Source organism: Pelophylax lessonae, assembly GCF_965119305.1.
Source record: "Pelophylax lessonae genome assembly, chromosome: 2".
Lineage (NCBI taxonomy): Eukaryota > Metazoa > Chordata > Amphibia > Anura > Ranidae > Pelophylax > Pelophylax lessonae.
In genome coordinates, this window is record NC_138769.1 from 473,652,021 (window position 1) to 473,668,959 (window position 16,939).

The 16,939-nt window shown below is 39.7% G+C and overlaps 1 protein-coding gene across 4 annotated transcripts in view; it reads right to left on the reverse strand.

Annotated features, from left to right (window-relative positions):
* MYO16 (myosin XVI) overlaps positions 1 to 16,939 on the reverse strand; it is a 539,163-nt gene that overhangs the window by 439,184 nt on the left and 83,040 nt on the right. Inside the window, exon 1 of one of the 4 annotated variants that reach the window (XM_082247036.1) lies at positions 9,877 to 10,324. The exons of the other annotated variants lie outside the window; for them this stretch is intronic. Coding sequence (XP_082103162.1) covers positions 9,877 to 9,904 — 28 coding nt within the window. The 5' untranslated portion in view covers positions 9,905 to 10,324. Of the gene's footprint in view, positions 1 to 9,876; positions 10,325 to 16,939 lie in introns of those variants that run through there. 4 annotated transcript variants of the gene reach the window in all.

Sequence of the window (16,939 nt, forward strand, 5' to 3'; positions counted from 1 at the left end):
TGTGCATTGAGGTCAGCTTGTAAGTTGGAGACATCCTATAAGAAAGTTTTTTCACTGCAAAGCTTGGTGCCATCCGCAAAGATTGAAATGGTACTTTTAATCCCAGACCCTATATAATTTAAAAAGATATTAAAAAGGAAGGGTCCCAACCCTGAACCTTGGGGTACACCACTGATAACCTGAGACCATTCAGAGTAAGAATCATTAACCACTACTCTCTGAATTCTATCTTTTAGCCAATTTTCTATCAATTTACAAACTGATCTTTCCAAGCCTGTAAACTTTACCTTACACATTAGCCGTGTGTGGGGAACTGTGTCAAATGCTTTTGCAAAATCCAAGTATACTACATCCACAGCCACCCCTCTGCCCAAGGTTTTACTTAGGTGCACTGCTGGTGTGAATGAGCTGATAGTGTTCCCAATGACTTCAATTAGAGACATCAGGGAGTGTCTACAGGCTTCAAAACCTGCTGGATATGGCTTCTGAATCAAATCACAGCATTGAAATGTGATGCAAAACAATGCAAGCGCTTGTCATGAACACACAAGGGGTACTCAAACCTTAGCTTACATTTGCTGTAAGCATGTTTCTGTATTGCAAACGCTTTTGAGCCCAGTCTAAGTTTATGATGTCTGCCCTTTCTCTTCCAGTTTGAGAGCTGCTGTGCAAAGGATTATAAAGTGGTAATATAGATACAGATTTGGATATACACAGTAGCTGTATTTATGATATTTGCCTTTTTTTGTAGTAGTAGAATGAGGGAAAATCACTCACAATCAGGAAATTATATTGATGTTTGACTTTTTCTAATGACAATAGTTTCTAATAATTATTCAAAATAATTAAATAATTCCTATGATATGAAATTACAGCCTTAAATTATACATTTTCAGCTGTATACTAATGTTGACATTCAATGACAAAAGTGCCATTGGTGTGTAATACCAGCACCACAAGGTGACTGCACACTAAGTTAGCAGTTCTATTTGGTACTCTGGGAGCCTCAGGGAACTTTGGTATGCATTTTTCAGACAGCTCCCATGGTCAAAAGGCTGTCCCTGCTTTCTCCCATCTCCTGCACCCTACTACTGGGTGGGTGGCCTCATTGTTCAATAAAAATTCATGGGAGGGCCAGGGTCGCCTTATTTGTCAATAAAAAGGCAATGGAGGGGTAGAATCAGACTCTTGACCAAAGGCCAAAATTTACATATCAAAGTTCCCCAGGAATCCTTGCTCTCTGGTTGCAGAATAGTGCAGAGGCATCTTGAGGTACCATATGATGCCTGCTACTACCTTGCTGCCAGCATTGTTCAATAATTCCCATCCTGTGCTGAATCCTCATGTACCCTCCAACCATGTGGATTCTGTGAACACATGCTCTTCCACGCTATCCCACAATTCCTTTCTGCCTGAATGATCTATTGTCTGGCCCAAATACAATCACATGAGGGGTGGGGGAATGTGTTTAGTCCTATGCAAATTTAGACTTTCAGAGAGTTTTTTTTTACATAGGATTTATGAGAGGTTGCAATGGGGAAATATGGACATAGGCGTTGCTGGCAAAGTAGGTGCAAGTACCCAGATAGCAAGGATAACTTGCCGAAAATTTGGGGCAGTGTTGAATTGTAAGGGCCCTTTCACACGGGCGCTCCGTATGTCCGCAAATAATCCTATTTTTTTGCGGATGATTTGCGGACATAATGTAAGTCAATGGCATTGCGGATGTCAGCGAAATACCATCTGCTGACATCTGATTTTCTTCCTTTCAGTTCTGTTCCGTTTTTTGGAAAGGAACAGAACCCTATTTTTCCTCCGTTCAAAAAACGGAAAGGAAGGAAAATCGGATGTCAGCGGTGTCATCCGATGACATCCGCAATGCCCATAGACTTACATTATGTCCGCATATCATCCGCAAACGGATTGGATGATATGCGGACATACGGAGCGGATGACACAAGTGTCATCCGCTCCGTGAAAAAAAAAAAGTCCCGCATCGGAGAAAAACAGCGGAGCGGCCGTGTGAAAGAGGCCTAAGTCTGTTAACTTGCTGCACATTTTCACCAGCAAGTTATACACTTGTAGAGCACTTGAAGCACAAGTTCTAGTTGACACTTTTCCAATTTGTAGCAAATTTGCGTGGCAAGTCTCTAGCAAGAGCAAAGTTGCAGTGGTGAGTCTAAAGCAAGAGCTTTGCAAGTCTACAACATGTAAATTCAGCCAGTGACCCCTGTGGGGGGATGACTATTGCACAACATAACTGAACCAGAACTTGCAGCAGAATTGCATAATGTTTGCAAAGAAAGTTGATCTGGAGTCATGCAATGCGGACTGCAATTGTGCAACAAACTTGTGAAGCCTGGCAAGTCTAGCAATAGCTTAGCAAGTCATTTTCAAACTTGCAGTACAATTGCTTGCTATCTGGGTAACTGTTAAATGTGCAAGTTAGCTACATAACCACTTGCCCACCACCCAATAGCAGTTTTACTGCTACAAGGCTTCCACTCTGTGCAGTATCACGTGTATCTATATGTAATCCTGTACTTCTGGGTATCGGCGTGAGTGCGCAAAGCCGCCAGATCAGTCTCGCTGTGATTCTACACAGCGCGAGCTGATTAGCGTCTCCCGCTGATTGTTCGGTACACAGGCAATGTAAACAAGGCAGATTGCCATTCTGTCAGTAGGGAAGGCATTGATCCTGTGTTCCTGAAAAGCAGTAACATGGATCAATATAACACAAAAGTGCAGCGCTAAAAATTTAAGTGAATATGATTATGAATAGAAAAATTCCAGTATTCATAAAGAAATATATAAAGAATATGGGTAGTGTCCAAATAAATGAATACAGTCCCACAAAAACTAGTGCAAAATAAAGATGAATCCGCATGCAGGATATTCCAAGGAAGGGATTCTTTCCAGTGACACCAAGGATAAGTGTGAGAAGGGGACACCTCTGTGATCAGGTATATTAAGCAGCTTACCAAAATTCCGTGGCTGCTCAATTGAATGAGTCAGCCTCTCCCAGCTAATAACCAAACCAGTATGGTCGGATGTTAGACCCAAATATTTCATAATTCCGTGGTTGCTTTCCAGATAAGAGGGGCCGCCTCTCCAGACAGGTGGTAGGATCAATGTAATTAGGGGATGTCAGGCTTAGTACTCCTTAGTAAGATCAACACTGCAAGCTCTGGTGGTCAACATGTTTGGCTGAGTTTCACCATCATAATTCCACGGACCACGGAACCACGGAATTCTGAAATATTTGGGTCTAACATCCGACCATACTGGTTTGGTTATTAGCTGGGAGAGGCTGACTCATTCAATTGAGCAGCCACGGAATTTTGGTAAGCTGCTTACTATACCTGATCACAGAGGTGTCCCCTTCTCACACTTATCCTTGGTGTCACTGGAAAGAATCCCTTCCTTGGAATATCCTGCATGCGGATTCATCTTTATTTTGCACTAGTTTTTGTGGGACTGTATTCATTTATTTGGACACTACCCATATTCTTTATATATTTCTTTATGAATACTGGAATTTTTCTATTCATAATCATATTCACTTTCATTTTTAGCGCTGCACTTTTGTGTTATATTGTTTTGCTTGAATCACTGTTAGTTGATTTTGTGCCAGCTGCTTACATTTAATCGTTTTTCTCACTCATCACATTGTCACATTAGCGCGGAAATTTTCTTTACATTATTTAACATGGATCAATGCCATCCCTTAGTAAAAGCACTTCCGACACTGTTAGAAAACACTGGCTAGTGTTTGATTGCCTCTGATGTTTAACCCCTTCCCAGCCAGTGTCATTAGTATAGTAACAGTGCATATCTTTAGCACTGATCACTGTATTAGTGTCACTGGTCCTAAAGAAAAGTGTCAGTTAGTGTCCCGACTGTCCCCTAATCACTGCCATTAATAATAAAAAAAAATATAAAAATTAAAAAAATTTTTCCATAGATTGTAGACGCTATAAGTTTTGCGCAAACCAGTCAATATACACTTATTGGGAGTTTTCTTACCAAAAATATGTAGCAGAATAAATATTGGCCTAAATTGATGAAGACATTTTTTTGTCATTTTTTTTAATGGATATGTTTTAAAGCAGAAAGTAAAAAATATTTTTTTTTTTCAAAATTGTCAGAATTTTTGTTTATAGCGCAAAAAATAAAAGCCACAGAGGTGATCAAATACTACCAACAGAAAGCTCTATTTGTGGGGAAAAAGGACCTATATTTTGTTTGAGTACAGCGTCGCACAATTGTCAGTTAAATTGACACAGTGCCGAATCACAAAAAAAAAGGCTTGTCATGAAGGGGGGTAAATCTTCCAGATGGCAAGTGGATAATATTATTACAGGTTCATTTCAGGTCATTCAGACAATATGTGAGCAGTGAAAGTCTTGCAGGAGATCATGAAACCATGGGACACCAAAAACAGATAAAAAGTAAATCCACCTAGTAGTATAAGTGTGAGGAGTTGCTTGCTATGCTATGGTAAGTGCAAGGAAGTTGGAAACAAAAAGAATTGGGGGCAGATTGTTGTAAATGGAAGATGATGCTAAATAGTTAAAAAATTAAAAAATGTTTGTCCAACATAAAGGATGGCCCAGACTTACATATCACACACAGCAGAAAAACAGAAGTGGGTCTGAAAATGTAACAGATTGATTGTTGGTTCTGCAAGGATTTTCCAGCATGTTAAAAAATCTCTCCACGCAATAAGAAGCACCTCTGTTAACCCAAATCACTTAATCAATGTTGATCTCCATTTAACTTCTACTTGATTCAATCTATTTTATCTGTTCATTTCAATGCGCAGCTCTTTTAAGATTTCATTTGATACTTAACAGTCGTACACAATATAATGCATATTATTTCTTTTACACATTAAAACACATTCAAAGTTTAATTTACTAGGCTGTACTATGTGTGTTTGCCACTAGTTGCATTATTTTCAGCCACGTGCCTGTTATTATCAGATCTTATTGATTCACAGACTGCTGAAAATAACAGTCTTCATGTCCAATTGATATTAGGAGGGCTTTTTTTCTGTATGAACACGGGGAACACAGTTCCACCACCTCCAGCACTTAATGTATGTAATGGCAAGGGGTGCTGGGATGCCCTGCAGGGTGTATTGATACTGGCTGCTGGGGGATCTATTGTCACTGGAGGAGGTCTATTGTTGCCAGGGAGGTCTATTGTTGCTGGTGGGGGATCTGTTATTGCGGGGGTGGGTCTTACATTGCTGGGGATCATTTTTTGCTAGAAGGGATCTACTGTTGAGGGATGGGTCTATTGTTGCTGGCTGCTGGAGGGCCTATTGATGCTGGCTGCAGGGAGATTTGTTGTTGCCACCAGGGGTCTATTGTTGCTGGGGGGTATATTAATGGAAGCAGTCCATTGTTGCTTGGGGGATCTGTTGTTGATGGGGGTAGTCTATTGTTGCTGGCTACATGGAATCTATTTTACTGCTTTTCTGGTTATCATTGACAAATTACATACAAATTACTTAGCACCAAAAAAGTTGTTTGGTTCTGTATTCTCCAAAAGGGGCAGTACTGGGAGGTGGGTAGGTGTTGGAACCAAGGGACAGTGCTAGAAGGTGGGAAGGAGATGGAAACAAGGGTCGACTCTGAAAGGGGGAGTTCCTGCACCTATTCTCGAAGAAAAAAAGCCCTCGATATTAGTATACATTAAGCCCTATAGTTATTTAAAATGTATGTTAAAATACTCCAGATATGAAAAGGTTAAGAAATAATATAGCAATTATGATATTGTTTTGTCCTTGAAAGTGCAAATGATTGGGCTGCTTCTGGAATATGCATGTTTCTAATTAATATTACACAGACAAAAATCTAGAGCAGAAAATTGCTCTAAGAGGAGAAACTAGAGAAAACGTGTTTCAGGGGATGCAGTATTTGAATGTGTTTAAATGGATTTTGGCACTTAATTACATTTCAGTTGATGTTAGTTAAATTTGGCATTAGTGAGAAAGTGAAGTGGACATCAGTCAGATGACTACACACAGTCAGATTCTTTTTGGATTGGATCTGTAAGATTTTAAAAATTTCACAATGGCTATATAGTGAAAGGCCTACCGGATAGTCCTTGCATTTTGCAGTTGTTCATATATCCAATATGAGAGTGGTCCACAGTAAGACTGAAGTCAGATTGTAGAATACAGATTATATGAAGTTTATTTTTTTGAAATTTTAGCAATCAAATGGGTGAATATGCTGTAATTGTTTGTGTCTATTTACATAAAAGCCTAATACACACGGGCCGATTGTCGGGCAACTTTCAGCCCGTGTGTACTAAAGCCGGTAAAAGGTCCATTCGGCTGGCTTCTGTTGAAGGGGCATAACCGAAAAGGGTCTGCCAATTGGCTGAGAGCTCTGACCGGAATGTTCTGGAAAGGGGGCAGTCAGAACACCATTGCACAGCAGGGAAGATCACTGTGCTAACATCGCATATTTAGTACAGCGGCTCCTCCTGAGCTGTCAGGTTTTTTTTGTTCAGCCCTAGTAGTGTGTACCAGGCTTTGGTGTGCCAGTTAATATCTGCACCTCTGGTTTTAGCTTTAGACAAAAAAGCCTTTAGGCCTGCTTGTATATTTTTGGCTAGAGCCTAGTGAACTCCTGAAAAATTCAATCAGTTGTGCTCCAACCAAACTGTGTAAGAACTCAAGAACATCCGAAATTCTAAATTTCGAACCCAAGATTTGCACTGAAGCTAATCGGAATCTGAACCAGGCCCCACAAAAGAGTGTATTACAGAGCAGCAAATTATGCACAATTGTTAAGAATGGTTTTGGAAGTTCCTTGCAACCCTGTCTGTCAAAATGTTGTGGCCTAAAAACAGCCTGAAACACCCATACGTGGAACGACATTCGACCAGTTCAGCAGGGACTGGGCGAATTTTGATCCATGTATGGGCACTGATTGTACAGAAGTTGATCTACTGGTCATCTTCTTTACAACCGCCCTGTCAGGTTTTCTCCACTCGATCGTGCTTTAGGCTATGGATTACAGAGCTGTTCTGTGTATTCTGATGGCAGGGAAGTCTCCCCGTTGTCAGAATACAATGACACAGTGGGGAGGATTCCCTCATCCACCTTTAATGTGTGGATGAGGGAATTGGGTTCGTTTTTATTGTTTAACCTGCTGGTTGAATGAAAAAAAAAACGGACTCATCTATGGGCTGCTTTTCCTTACCAATCTGCCAGGGATGCTGGGGGTGGAACCTGGTCCCACTAGCAGTCAAGAAAAGAATGCCTAGGCAACAGCAGAAGAATATATTTGGTAGAACCAGTCTTGGGAGCAGCTTTGGCTCCTTGCAAAAGAATAAAGTGAATGAATTTGTATTCAGCTTGGAATATATGTTGTTTAAGTCTAACATCATCTAAAATTTGGGATCAACTCTATTTATGGTTGATTGTTTGCCTGGGTAGAGTTGTTTTGTGTTTTGGATGGTTAAATTGGGTGCACACTAGCAAAACAATTAGTAATAAAAAGGTTCTAACTGGCACATAGATAACATTCACTAGTTTTGTTATCTTAAAGCGGAACTTCACCCAAAAGGGGAAGTTCCAATTGTTTGCATCCTCCCCCACATTGGGCACTTTTTTGGGGGGTGGGGGAAGCAGGTACATGGTTTTGACAAGTACCCACTCCCACTTCTGGCTCAGATTGCTGCATTGATCTGAGCCAAAAGATCTCCCCCCCCCCCTTTCCCCTGTAGTCTTCTGGGACACATCACAGGTCCCATTAGACTATGAGACCATTCACAAGGAGCAGCGTGGCTCACGGATGCACAGTAGGGAACCAGCTGTGAAGCCACAAGGCTTCACTTCCTGTTTTCCATAATAGAGATGCAGATGCCTGCACCTGAAGCTTATTGAAGAATCGGCTCAGATGAGGACATCTCTGGATCCCTGGAAAGGTGAGTGTCCTTACATTAAATGTCAACAGCTACAGTATTTGTAGCTGCTGATTTTTAATTCTTTTGGGGGAGCCTGGAGCTCCTCTTTAAGAATTAAAACAAATATTGTGCAGGAGGAGATCCAATGCAGAAAATTGGCAAGACAATGTTACAAAAAGGAGGTTCTCTCCAAAGAAGGGATCTACAAATGTGTTTTTGATGTGAGGTGGTTCAAAGTAATGAATAATGAACCTGGGATAGCTAATAGAAAAAAAAAAACATTTTGTGCTAGTTCTGAAATTTTCCATTGGATTCTGCAGAAGCCAATGAAGTAACCAGTGTTAACCAAGGGTGTTCTTTAGAAGATATAAAAAAGCATGTTCTTCATGCATAGTCTGCTTACAATTCACATAGTATACTACAACACAGAAATGAAAGTCTTAATTAGTTTAAAGAATGGGTAAATTCCTTAAGGTCCTGTTATCAACAATGTCAACCTTACTATTAGGTTACTATAAGGCTACTGGTAATAACTGTATTCAATTGTAAATGTGCTCAATATTTATGGGCAGCCATAGGAGACATCAGTTTAATGGGTGGAGCTTTTCTACAGAGGACTGCATATGGGCTTCTTTATAGTAAAGTCACAAAATGTTATTATCCTGAGCAACGACAGCCTACCATGACCCCCTAATTTGGTTTTGTTCTACTTGCTTTAGTAACACCACTAGGCATTTTGGATTCAAGCTCCATTATGTGCATGTTAAATATTAAACCTAGCCAATATATATACACATAACTGCTATTATTTGTTGTAAAATGTGCAGGAACACATACTGTGACAACTTGCCAGGCCATTAAAAGCGCAATCATGTGAAAAAAAAAAAAATCATAAAAATATAATTTTTTTCCTGAGTATTTGACATAAACTCAGTTTAGTTTGGCTGTCATAAAATTTACATAATCAAGAAAAACACATAATTTCTATCAATATCACAGTGGCACTGTATATAAGTTACAAGTCCCCTTGCTTGAAATAATCACAGGTATATCCTATCCCAAATAGTAAAATAACAGCTGCCTTAGATGCAATGGCTTCTAATGCCTGAGCTGGCACAAGCTATAACCCTGACAAGATTTACTATCACAGCAGAATCCACAACCATCTAATGCCCCCCCCCCCCCCTTCAGTTTCATTGCTCTCGAATATGAACTACCAATAGCCAGATCTTAGACATGTGAAGACTGACCACACAATCCTATGTATTTAAATGCTTGGTGCAACAAGGAAAAAAATATATAAAAATGTGAAAATATTATTCATAACAGCATTATAATAGAATAAAACCTGGTGGCTATACAGCTGCTTCAAAGAAAGAAAATCTGTCTGTCCATCACAAGCATCAAAGGAATTCATTCCTCATGATGATCCTGAAGAATTACAATATGCAGTAGATATTATTATGAATGACCTTGACAGAACACACTTAGGACAAATGGACTGGCACAATGTTTACCAATTTTCAAGTGAAACCTAATAGGCTGCAGTGATTGTGGCCAATTCTATCTATTTTAAAATAGTATTTTTAGATTTTAAGTAAGCTGCAGTCTTGTACAGTACACACACAAGGCATGATTAATATACACTGGAACAAGGTTATGGAATATCATCACATTTCATTATTCACCAATCACCATACACATATTTGGTTGCATATGGATTAGTACAGGCTAATAAAACATAAGCTTGATAGTTGCTACAGTTATGTCAAGTATACAGTACAATGCAGGTACATAAAGCTTGTGCTTCTTGTAACCAGCAGCACTGGCTGCTTCAGTAATCACAGAGCATCAGCCTGTGAAACACAACATTCTCATTCATCCCAATCATAAACCATATAAAGCTCACCAATTAAACACATACAGACTCATAAAAGAAGTACTCACAGCATTTAATAAAATGATAGTGAGACATTCTTCAATCTTGCCCGATAGCCTAGGTCCAGTTGTCTGCATTCTTCGCTGCTAAAACTCTTGTGTATAGACGTGCATTATTTAGACTCCTCCATCAGGTATCCGATTCACCCCTCAATGCATTATTTATTCAATACAGCTTATATTCCAAGGTACTGAAGAGGCTTTCTATTCATTTTCACCTGTCTGCTGAAGTTACCATAGACCTGTACGTGTGTCTTGAAGCATAGCCACTGCACGTGCCAGCGTAGTATATGTGCTATGTGTTCCTATTAATCCCACATCATTGGGAAGAGAGGGATATGACTGGTGTGCAGGCTCATTCCTTCAGATTAGAGGTGTGATGCTGCTTCTGCTTCTGCAGCACTGCGGCTCTCACAATCTTGTCTGTTAATAGCTTTCTATAGTGTTCGGATAGCAGCAAAGAAAGATTGCTGGCTTAATTGTACGAAGTTGCAGAAAAAAAAAGGGGGTGTCACATTGTACTACTGAAGCATGCCTTCAGTCATACATGACTAGATTCCTTGCTGCTGTTAATAAAGATTATTTTTAGGCACCAGCAGTTGTTGTGTGACACAGGCTGGCATAACAGCTGTTCAAAATAATCTCTATTCAGCATTTTGAATTTTTATCCATTTGTCAAAAGAAAGGTTCAAAGTGAAATCTGACTCCACAGATGTAACACTAGGATGAACAAAAGAGTCTTGGCAGAAAAAGCCAAGCGGTGTTTGTTTTTAACTGCCATGTCTCGTGTTGTGCAAAAATCGTAGATTGTCCCGAAGCATAAAATAACAGAACTTAGGATGTTGGCCAGTGAGACATATACTGTACCCCATCTTCAACTCACTGGGACCCAATGCTATTTATCTTGTGATTTAGCTCATGGATAAACATAGCGCATGTGCAGTTAGCACCAAAAGCCACTAACAAGGCTTTCCAATAAATTGCAAAATCCCTTTGGGATTAATAATTTATTCTGAATCTGAAATGCCTGTCTGTCATAACACTCTGAGTGTGTAATGAGGGACAGCCAAGAACAGACAGTTGTACAACTTGCTAGTAAGTCTTGCATTGGTTCAGAACTTTAGATGATAAGGTGACCCCCCAACATCATGGTTCAGATGATGGGATGACCCCATCACCTGGACCACTAGAAGACTTCAAAACAAATCACTAAGCAGTATGACTGTCTGTACAAGGTGCTCCTCACCACACACTCACAGTTTATTTGTCTGAGGATATAAGGGGTTCGCTTCACTAGACCAATAGACTGTGCACTTTTTAAAGCTCCAGAGCTTAAGTGGGGTAAACACTATAAGAAAATCAAGCGAACGATTGTCCAATTTTCCTCGTTGTTTCACAGCAAATCGGAACCGATGAAAGAATTTTTCCTTATGAAAATTCTTGTACGACAAAGGCTTTTTTTTATTGTTTATTGTTTCTGATCGTGCGCAGTCTTTCCCTTCTGATTTTTCTTGTACAAAAATCGCACGAAAACGGTACACAATAAACGAAAATCGTTTGTTTTTTCTCGTACTAGAAACTTTTTGGAGTTTGTCCCTTACTTACGAAAATTCTGAATCATCTGTAGAAAGCTCTGTACACGCAAATATGAAAATTGTACGAAAATTCTTTGGATGAAAATGTTCGCCCGATTTTCTTATAGTGTGTATGAGCCTTTAGTAAGGGTCCTTTCACACGGCCGCTCCGTGTGTCCGCAAATCATCCCATCCGTTTGCGGATGATTTGCGGACATAATGTAAGTGAATGGCACTGCGGGTGTCAGCGGAATACCATCCGCTGACACCCGATTTTCCTCCTTTCAGTTCTGTTCCATTTTTACGAATGGAACAGAACCCCATTTTTTCTTCCGTGTAAAAAACGGAAAGGAAGGAAAATCGGATGTCAGCGGTGTCATCCGCTGACATCCGCAGTGCCATATACTTACATTATGTCCGCATATCATCCGCAAACGGATGGGATGATATGCGGGCATACGGAGCGGATGACAGAAATGTCATCCGCTCCGTGGAAAAAAAAAGTCCCGCAGCGGACCTTTCACACGGAGCGGCCGTGTGAAAGGACCCTAAGTGAGGTAAAGTGTCCCTTTGCAAAGAATACCCAATCACAACAAAACAAAAAAACATCATTTTTGCTTGCAAATAATTGGATGATGAAAGTCAGCAGAGCTTCTGCTCATTTACTAGGCATTTGGGCAACTGCTCTTGCAGAGTGCAACTGCAATTTGCAAAGTGCACAGTTTTTTTGCCTTTAGTAAATCAACCCCTAACTCTCCTTACAGTTCTGCCAGTTCTGCCAGGGGCCAAGCAGCCTAGGACTGTAACAAGGTTAGGTTTCCACACATCAAAACCACTGCACCCTCATCAAGAGGACAACTGCACAACAAAATCTCAATCAGTGTGCACTGCGGGAGATTTACTAAAACTGGAGCACTCAGAATCTAGTGCAGCTGTTCATGATAGCCAATCAGCTTCTAACTCCAACTTGTTCAGTTCAGCGTTGACAATAAAACCTGGGAGCTGATTCGTTTTTATGCAGAGCTGCACCAGATTTTGCACTTTCCAGTTTTTGTAAATGAACCCCACTTAGAATTATTACCACATACCTAAGATACTTGAATGCTATAACTAACATTTTCAAGGGTAAGTAGCAATTGCTGCTGCCTCCAAAGGAAGCCCTGATGTTCCAAGACAATGCTCCAATTGGGCAAGGCCCAGTACGCATAGCCACCAAAGGAGGAAAATCTGCTAAAGTTGGATTATTTGCAAGTAAAGTACAATTAATAACAAAATTCAAAACAGAAGCTGCGCTTGGAATAATGTAAAACTTACAAATAAAAATTAATATTAATAGAAGCTGCTGCATATACGTCAGGATACTACATACACAAAATGTTAAAAGGGAGGAATGTAGCGCTAAACAAACAAAGGTAAAATGAGTAATAAATATAACAGTCCAAAGAAGGGTGTGCATATAATCCTGTGGGTTACATCAGTCAATGCCCATGCTACAAAGATGGTCCAGCTGGATTTAGGAGATAAGTCACCACCACCAATAGCGCCAAACAAACTGACTCTTACTGTCAGGATGATAAACACAGATCACACAACAATCCCACATGCTGGATCCTGATTATCCCTGGGACTCCACCAATAATGACCACACACTCAAAATAGTGAAAGGGTGGATGATAATCCTTAATGATTCCTCAAGTGGCCCAACTTTCAAGATGACTTAAGCGTGTCTGTGGGCTGTTTCCTTCCAAAAAGATGGCTGTTGCGTCCTCCCTCCGGCGCGATGACACACACCTGGTTACCCGCCTGACACAGGGTTTTGTCACCAATAACGTCATCAGGGGCATGACGATGATGATGATGACGCCCCTGACAACGTCATTGGTGACAAGACGCCGCGTCGTGTGGGTAACCAGGCGCGTGACGTCATTGTGCCGGAGGGAGGACGCAGTGGTCATATTTTTGGAAGGAAACAGCCCACAGAAACGCTTAAGTCATCTTGAAAGTTGGGCCACAAGAGGAATCATTCACCCTTTCACTATTTTGAGTGCTTGGTCATTATTGGTGGAGTCCCAGGGATAATCAGGATCCAGCGTGTGGGATTGTTGTGTGATCTGTTTATATCATCCTGACGGTAAGAGTCAGTTTGTTTGGTGCTATTGGTGGTGGTGACTTATCTCCTAAATCCAGCTAGACCATCTTTGTAGCATGGACATTGACTAAAGTACAATTAATGCCTCACTTATTATTTTTTTTAATTGCTCCAACCTTTCTATTAGTGAAAAGAGCAGTGATAAGATGGTCAATGCTATACACATCATGGCTATTGAGATTTCAGTTTTCTATCATTGGATTTATTAACATTGAATCCCAATTGGTTGCAATGTTTTGTTTTGTTTTTTTTTCTTGCACATTGTTATTATCCTTTATATTGCTTTACTGAATAATCCTGGAAGTAGTGAAAAAACAATATTATATCTTTACATATATCAGCGATCTTCTTAAAACAGAACAGGCCAAATCCTTCAAACCCCTTCAAATCCTATGTGTAAATATTTATCTAGTCATATCGCAAAAGCCAGCAAGAGCAATCTATAAACACAAGGAGAAATATAATGAAATAAATATGATAATAGCAGTTGAGCTATTGTTTGGAAAGCTGTGTGTTATTGTTGGGAGTTATATATATTTTCAAAAAGGGCCCGCTAGAAATAGACATATAGACAAATACACAATGCAGATAATGTATTTATTCGAATAGCATTAAATAGTTTGTTGTTTCAACATACATTTTTAAAGAAATAGACAACATTTTAACCAATATTGGACATCTTACAGGTATACAGGAAGATCATGAACCTGATTTTTACTGGTTTTTACAGACAGCAAAATCGTACTCCATCGTTTACAACCAGAACTGTATCTAGTGCTGATATGTACTGTATATATATATATATATATATATATATATATATATATATATATATATATATATATATATATATATATATATATATGCTGAAATTAAAAACAAAATGGTAGATACTGCTTAAAGCGATATTAAAACATCAGTTTTTAAGCACCCTCCACAGCTAATTTAATAACTTACTGAATATGCAACTTTTTTTTTTATTTTATTTTTTTATATTTATAATTTTTTATTTGGAATTTTCAGAAACAAAAAAGAAAAACATTACATAATATATAACTCCATAATCGGTAGATAGCTTACAGAGACAATGTCCACATCCTTTTTCTCATCTCCTAGGTCTAAAAAAAGACCTCTGGAGATTTCCAGCTCATTAATCTATAAACATTTGTCAAATATTCAACTAAGGCAAGATATTGTTAAGTCAGCAAGTCTCTGTCTCTATTCCCACTCATTTAATCCTTGCCTCCTTTACTTCCTTGTACTTTATTTGGAGTAACCTAACCTGTGATCTTGTCTTTGTTTCCCCTTCTTCTTTCTATCTGTTCATTCCCTGAATATGCAACTTTTAATCCTTGCCTATGTTCCGGTTAAAGTTGGTGCCATGACCGCTTTTCTATTTTTCCTGAATTAGGGTGGCTCCTTACTCTTGCAGGGTCCTATAAAGCTACCCTTGCATGCAGGGACTAGAGCTGTGTCTCCCTACAGTGTGTGCATCTATAAAAACACACAGCCTCATAGCTTAAGATGGCAAGGCACTCCCCTGCTTCTCTTTACCCCTCCCTTCTTTTAGCTAACAAACTGGCTTGAGACTGCACTGACTTTTGGTATTTTTGTTTGTAAAGACTGGAAGTTTGAGGCAGCAGCACTGATAGGGCTGGAGCCAGCAGTATTGGAAGTTGTGAACTGCCAGTGCTGGGGTAAGAATTTTGACAAATAGTTTGCTGGGGGATGTTTATCTTATCATGCTCAATGTGATAACCAGTCATTGGACTATAGGTCAGGCAGGACTTTACTCCTTCCAGGTGGACACCATATGTAGGGTATCACATCAGACTCCAAGAATTAAGGCCCAAACATATCTCCCATACACACTTGCAAACCCATTATGGCTGCTTTCTAGCCCAGGATCAGCTACAATCCCCTCCATACCGCACAGCCAGGTGTTTAGGCTAACACTGAAACATTTTCATAAGTTAATTTTTTTTAAATATTTTTCCCTGAAAATTTACTTCAGTTGATTGTGGACCAGACCAATTTTTTGCCCAGCAATATATTGCGAACAATTCAATTCATCCTATGCTCGTCCATTTAAATGGAGATGTCTCACAGTGGAGGACTTCAAATTATTTTTGGGCCTCACAATTAAAATGGGGCTTACAAAAAATGGATTTTATGCTTACTGGTCCACCAATCCCATGCATCACATGCCCATTTATACACAAAATGTGGTCATTTTGTGGGTGTTTCCTCTGTCCTAGTGCTCCAGGACCTTAAAAAATGTGATAGGTTGTCAGGAAAGATGTGTAATTTAAGCCTCTAGAAAGCTACTTGGATTTTGAGCCCCTCTATGTGGCTAGGCTGTGAAAAAGTCTCACACATGTGGTATTCCCTTACTCAGGAGGAGTAGCAAGCTCTGTCTAAAAAAAAAAGATAAAAAATGTGTTTGGGTATAGCGCTGCATGACTGAGTAATTGTCATTCAAAGTACAAGAGCACTGAAAGCTGAAAATTGGGCTGGGGAGGAAGGGGGTAAAAGTTATTTATTAAAATGGGTAAACTACTTCAAAGGAAACGTTCACATTTGGGAACGTGTTACATGTTCCACCCATTTTTAGGGTATAACATGTAACATGTTCCCAATGCTGCAGTCACTGCCCCCCCCCCCTCCCTGTGTCAGCAGTACAGGAAGCTATTTCCTGTACTAGCTGTCACTTTTTTAAATTAGTGCGGCCGTGCGGGACTCCACCCACACACCTTATCATTCATTCATACAGCTCTGTGTGTGAATGAACTACAACCATCCATTGCGGTTGTCAGCTTGTAGTTCTCAATGAACTACCACAGCGCCATGGAGTTCCATGGTAGTTCATTAATTTCTTCAGTGTATCTGCCTGCCCATATGAGATATAAGTGTACACAGATATATTGACAGGTTTGAAGGAGACCTGCATGGCACCAGTGATCTGCTGATCGCTGGTGCACTGCTTTACAGGCCCCAAAATAAAAAATAATAAATACACATTTTTTTACCTGCAAATAATGTGCATTTTTGTTTTGAAAGGTGAACCTATCCTTTAGGCTGTAGACTAATTTGGGAAGGATGTCAAAATGTAAAATTAGTTTTGGGTTTCCAATTGTCACTAGTCATTCCCTCTTGAATGTGTTATTAATTTACATCTTGTTTGTTAATACAAAGTACGGATTTCTTACAGATTGGACTAAGTGAGGGGTAAGTGGCAGCAGCATGAACTAAGCATTGAGAGCCCTTGATGAATTCACAGGATGATAGGATTTCTAATGGGCTTCTGGAATACAAACACATTGGGTGGGTTTTCCAATGCATAAACACT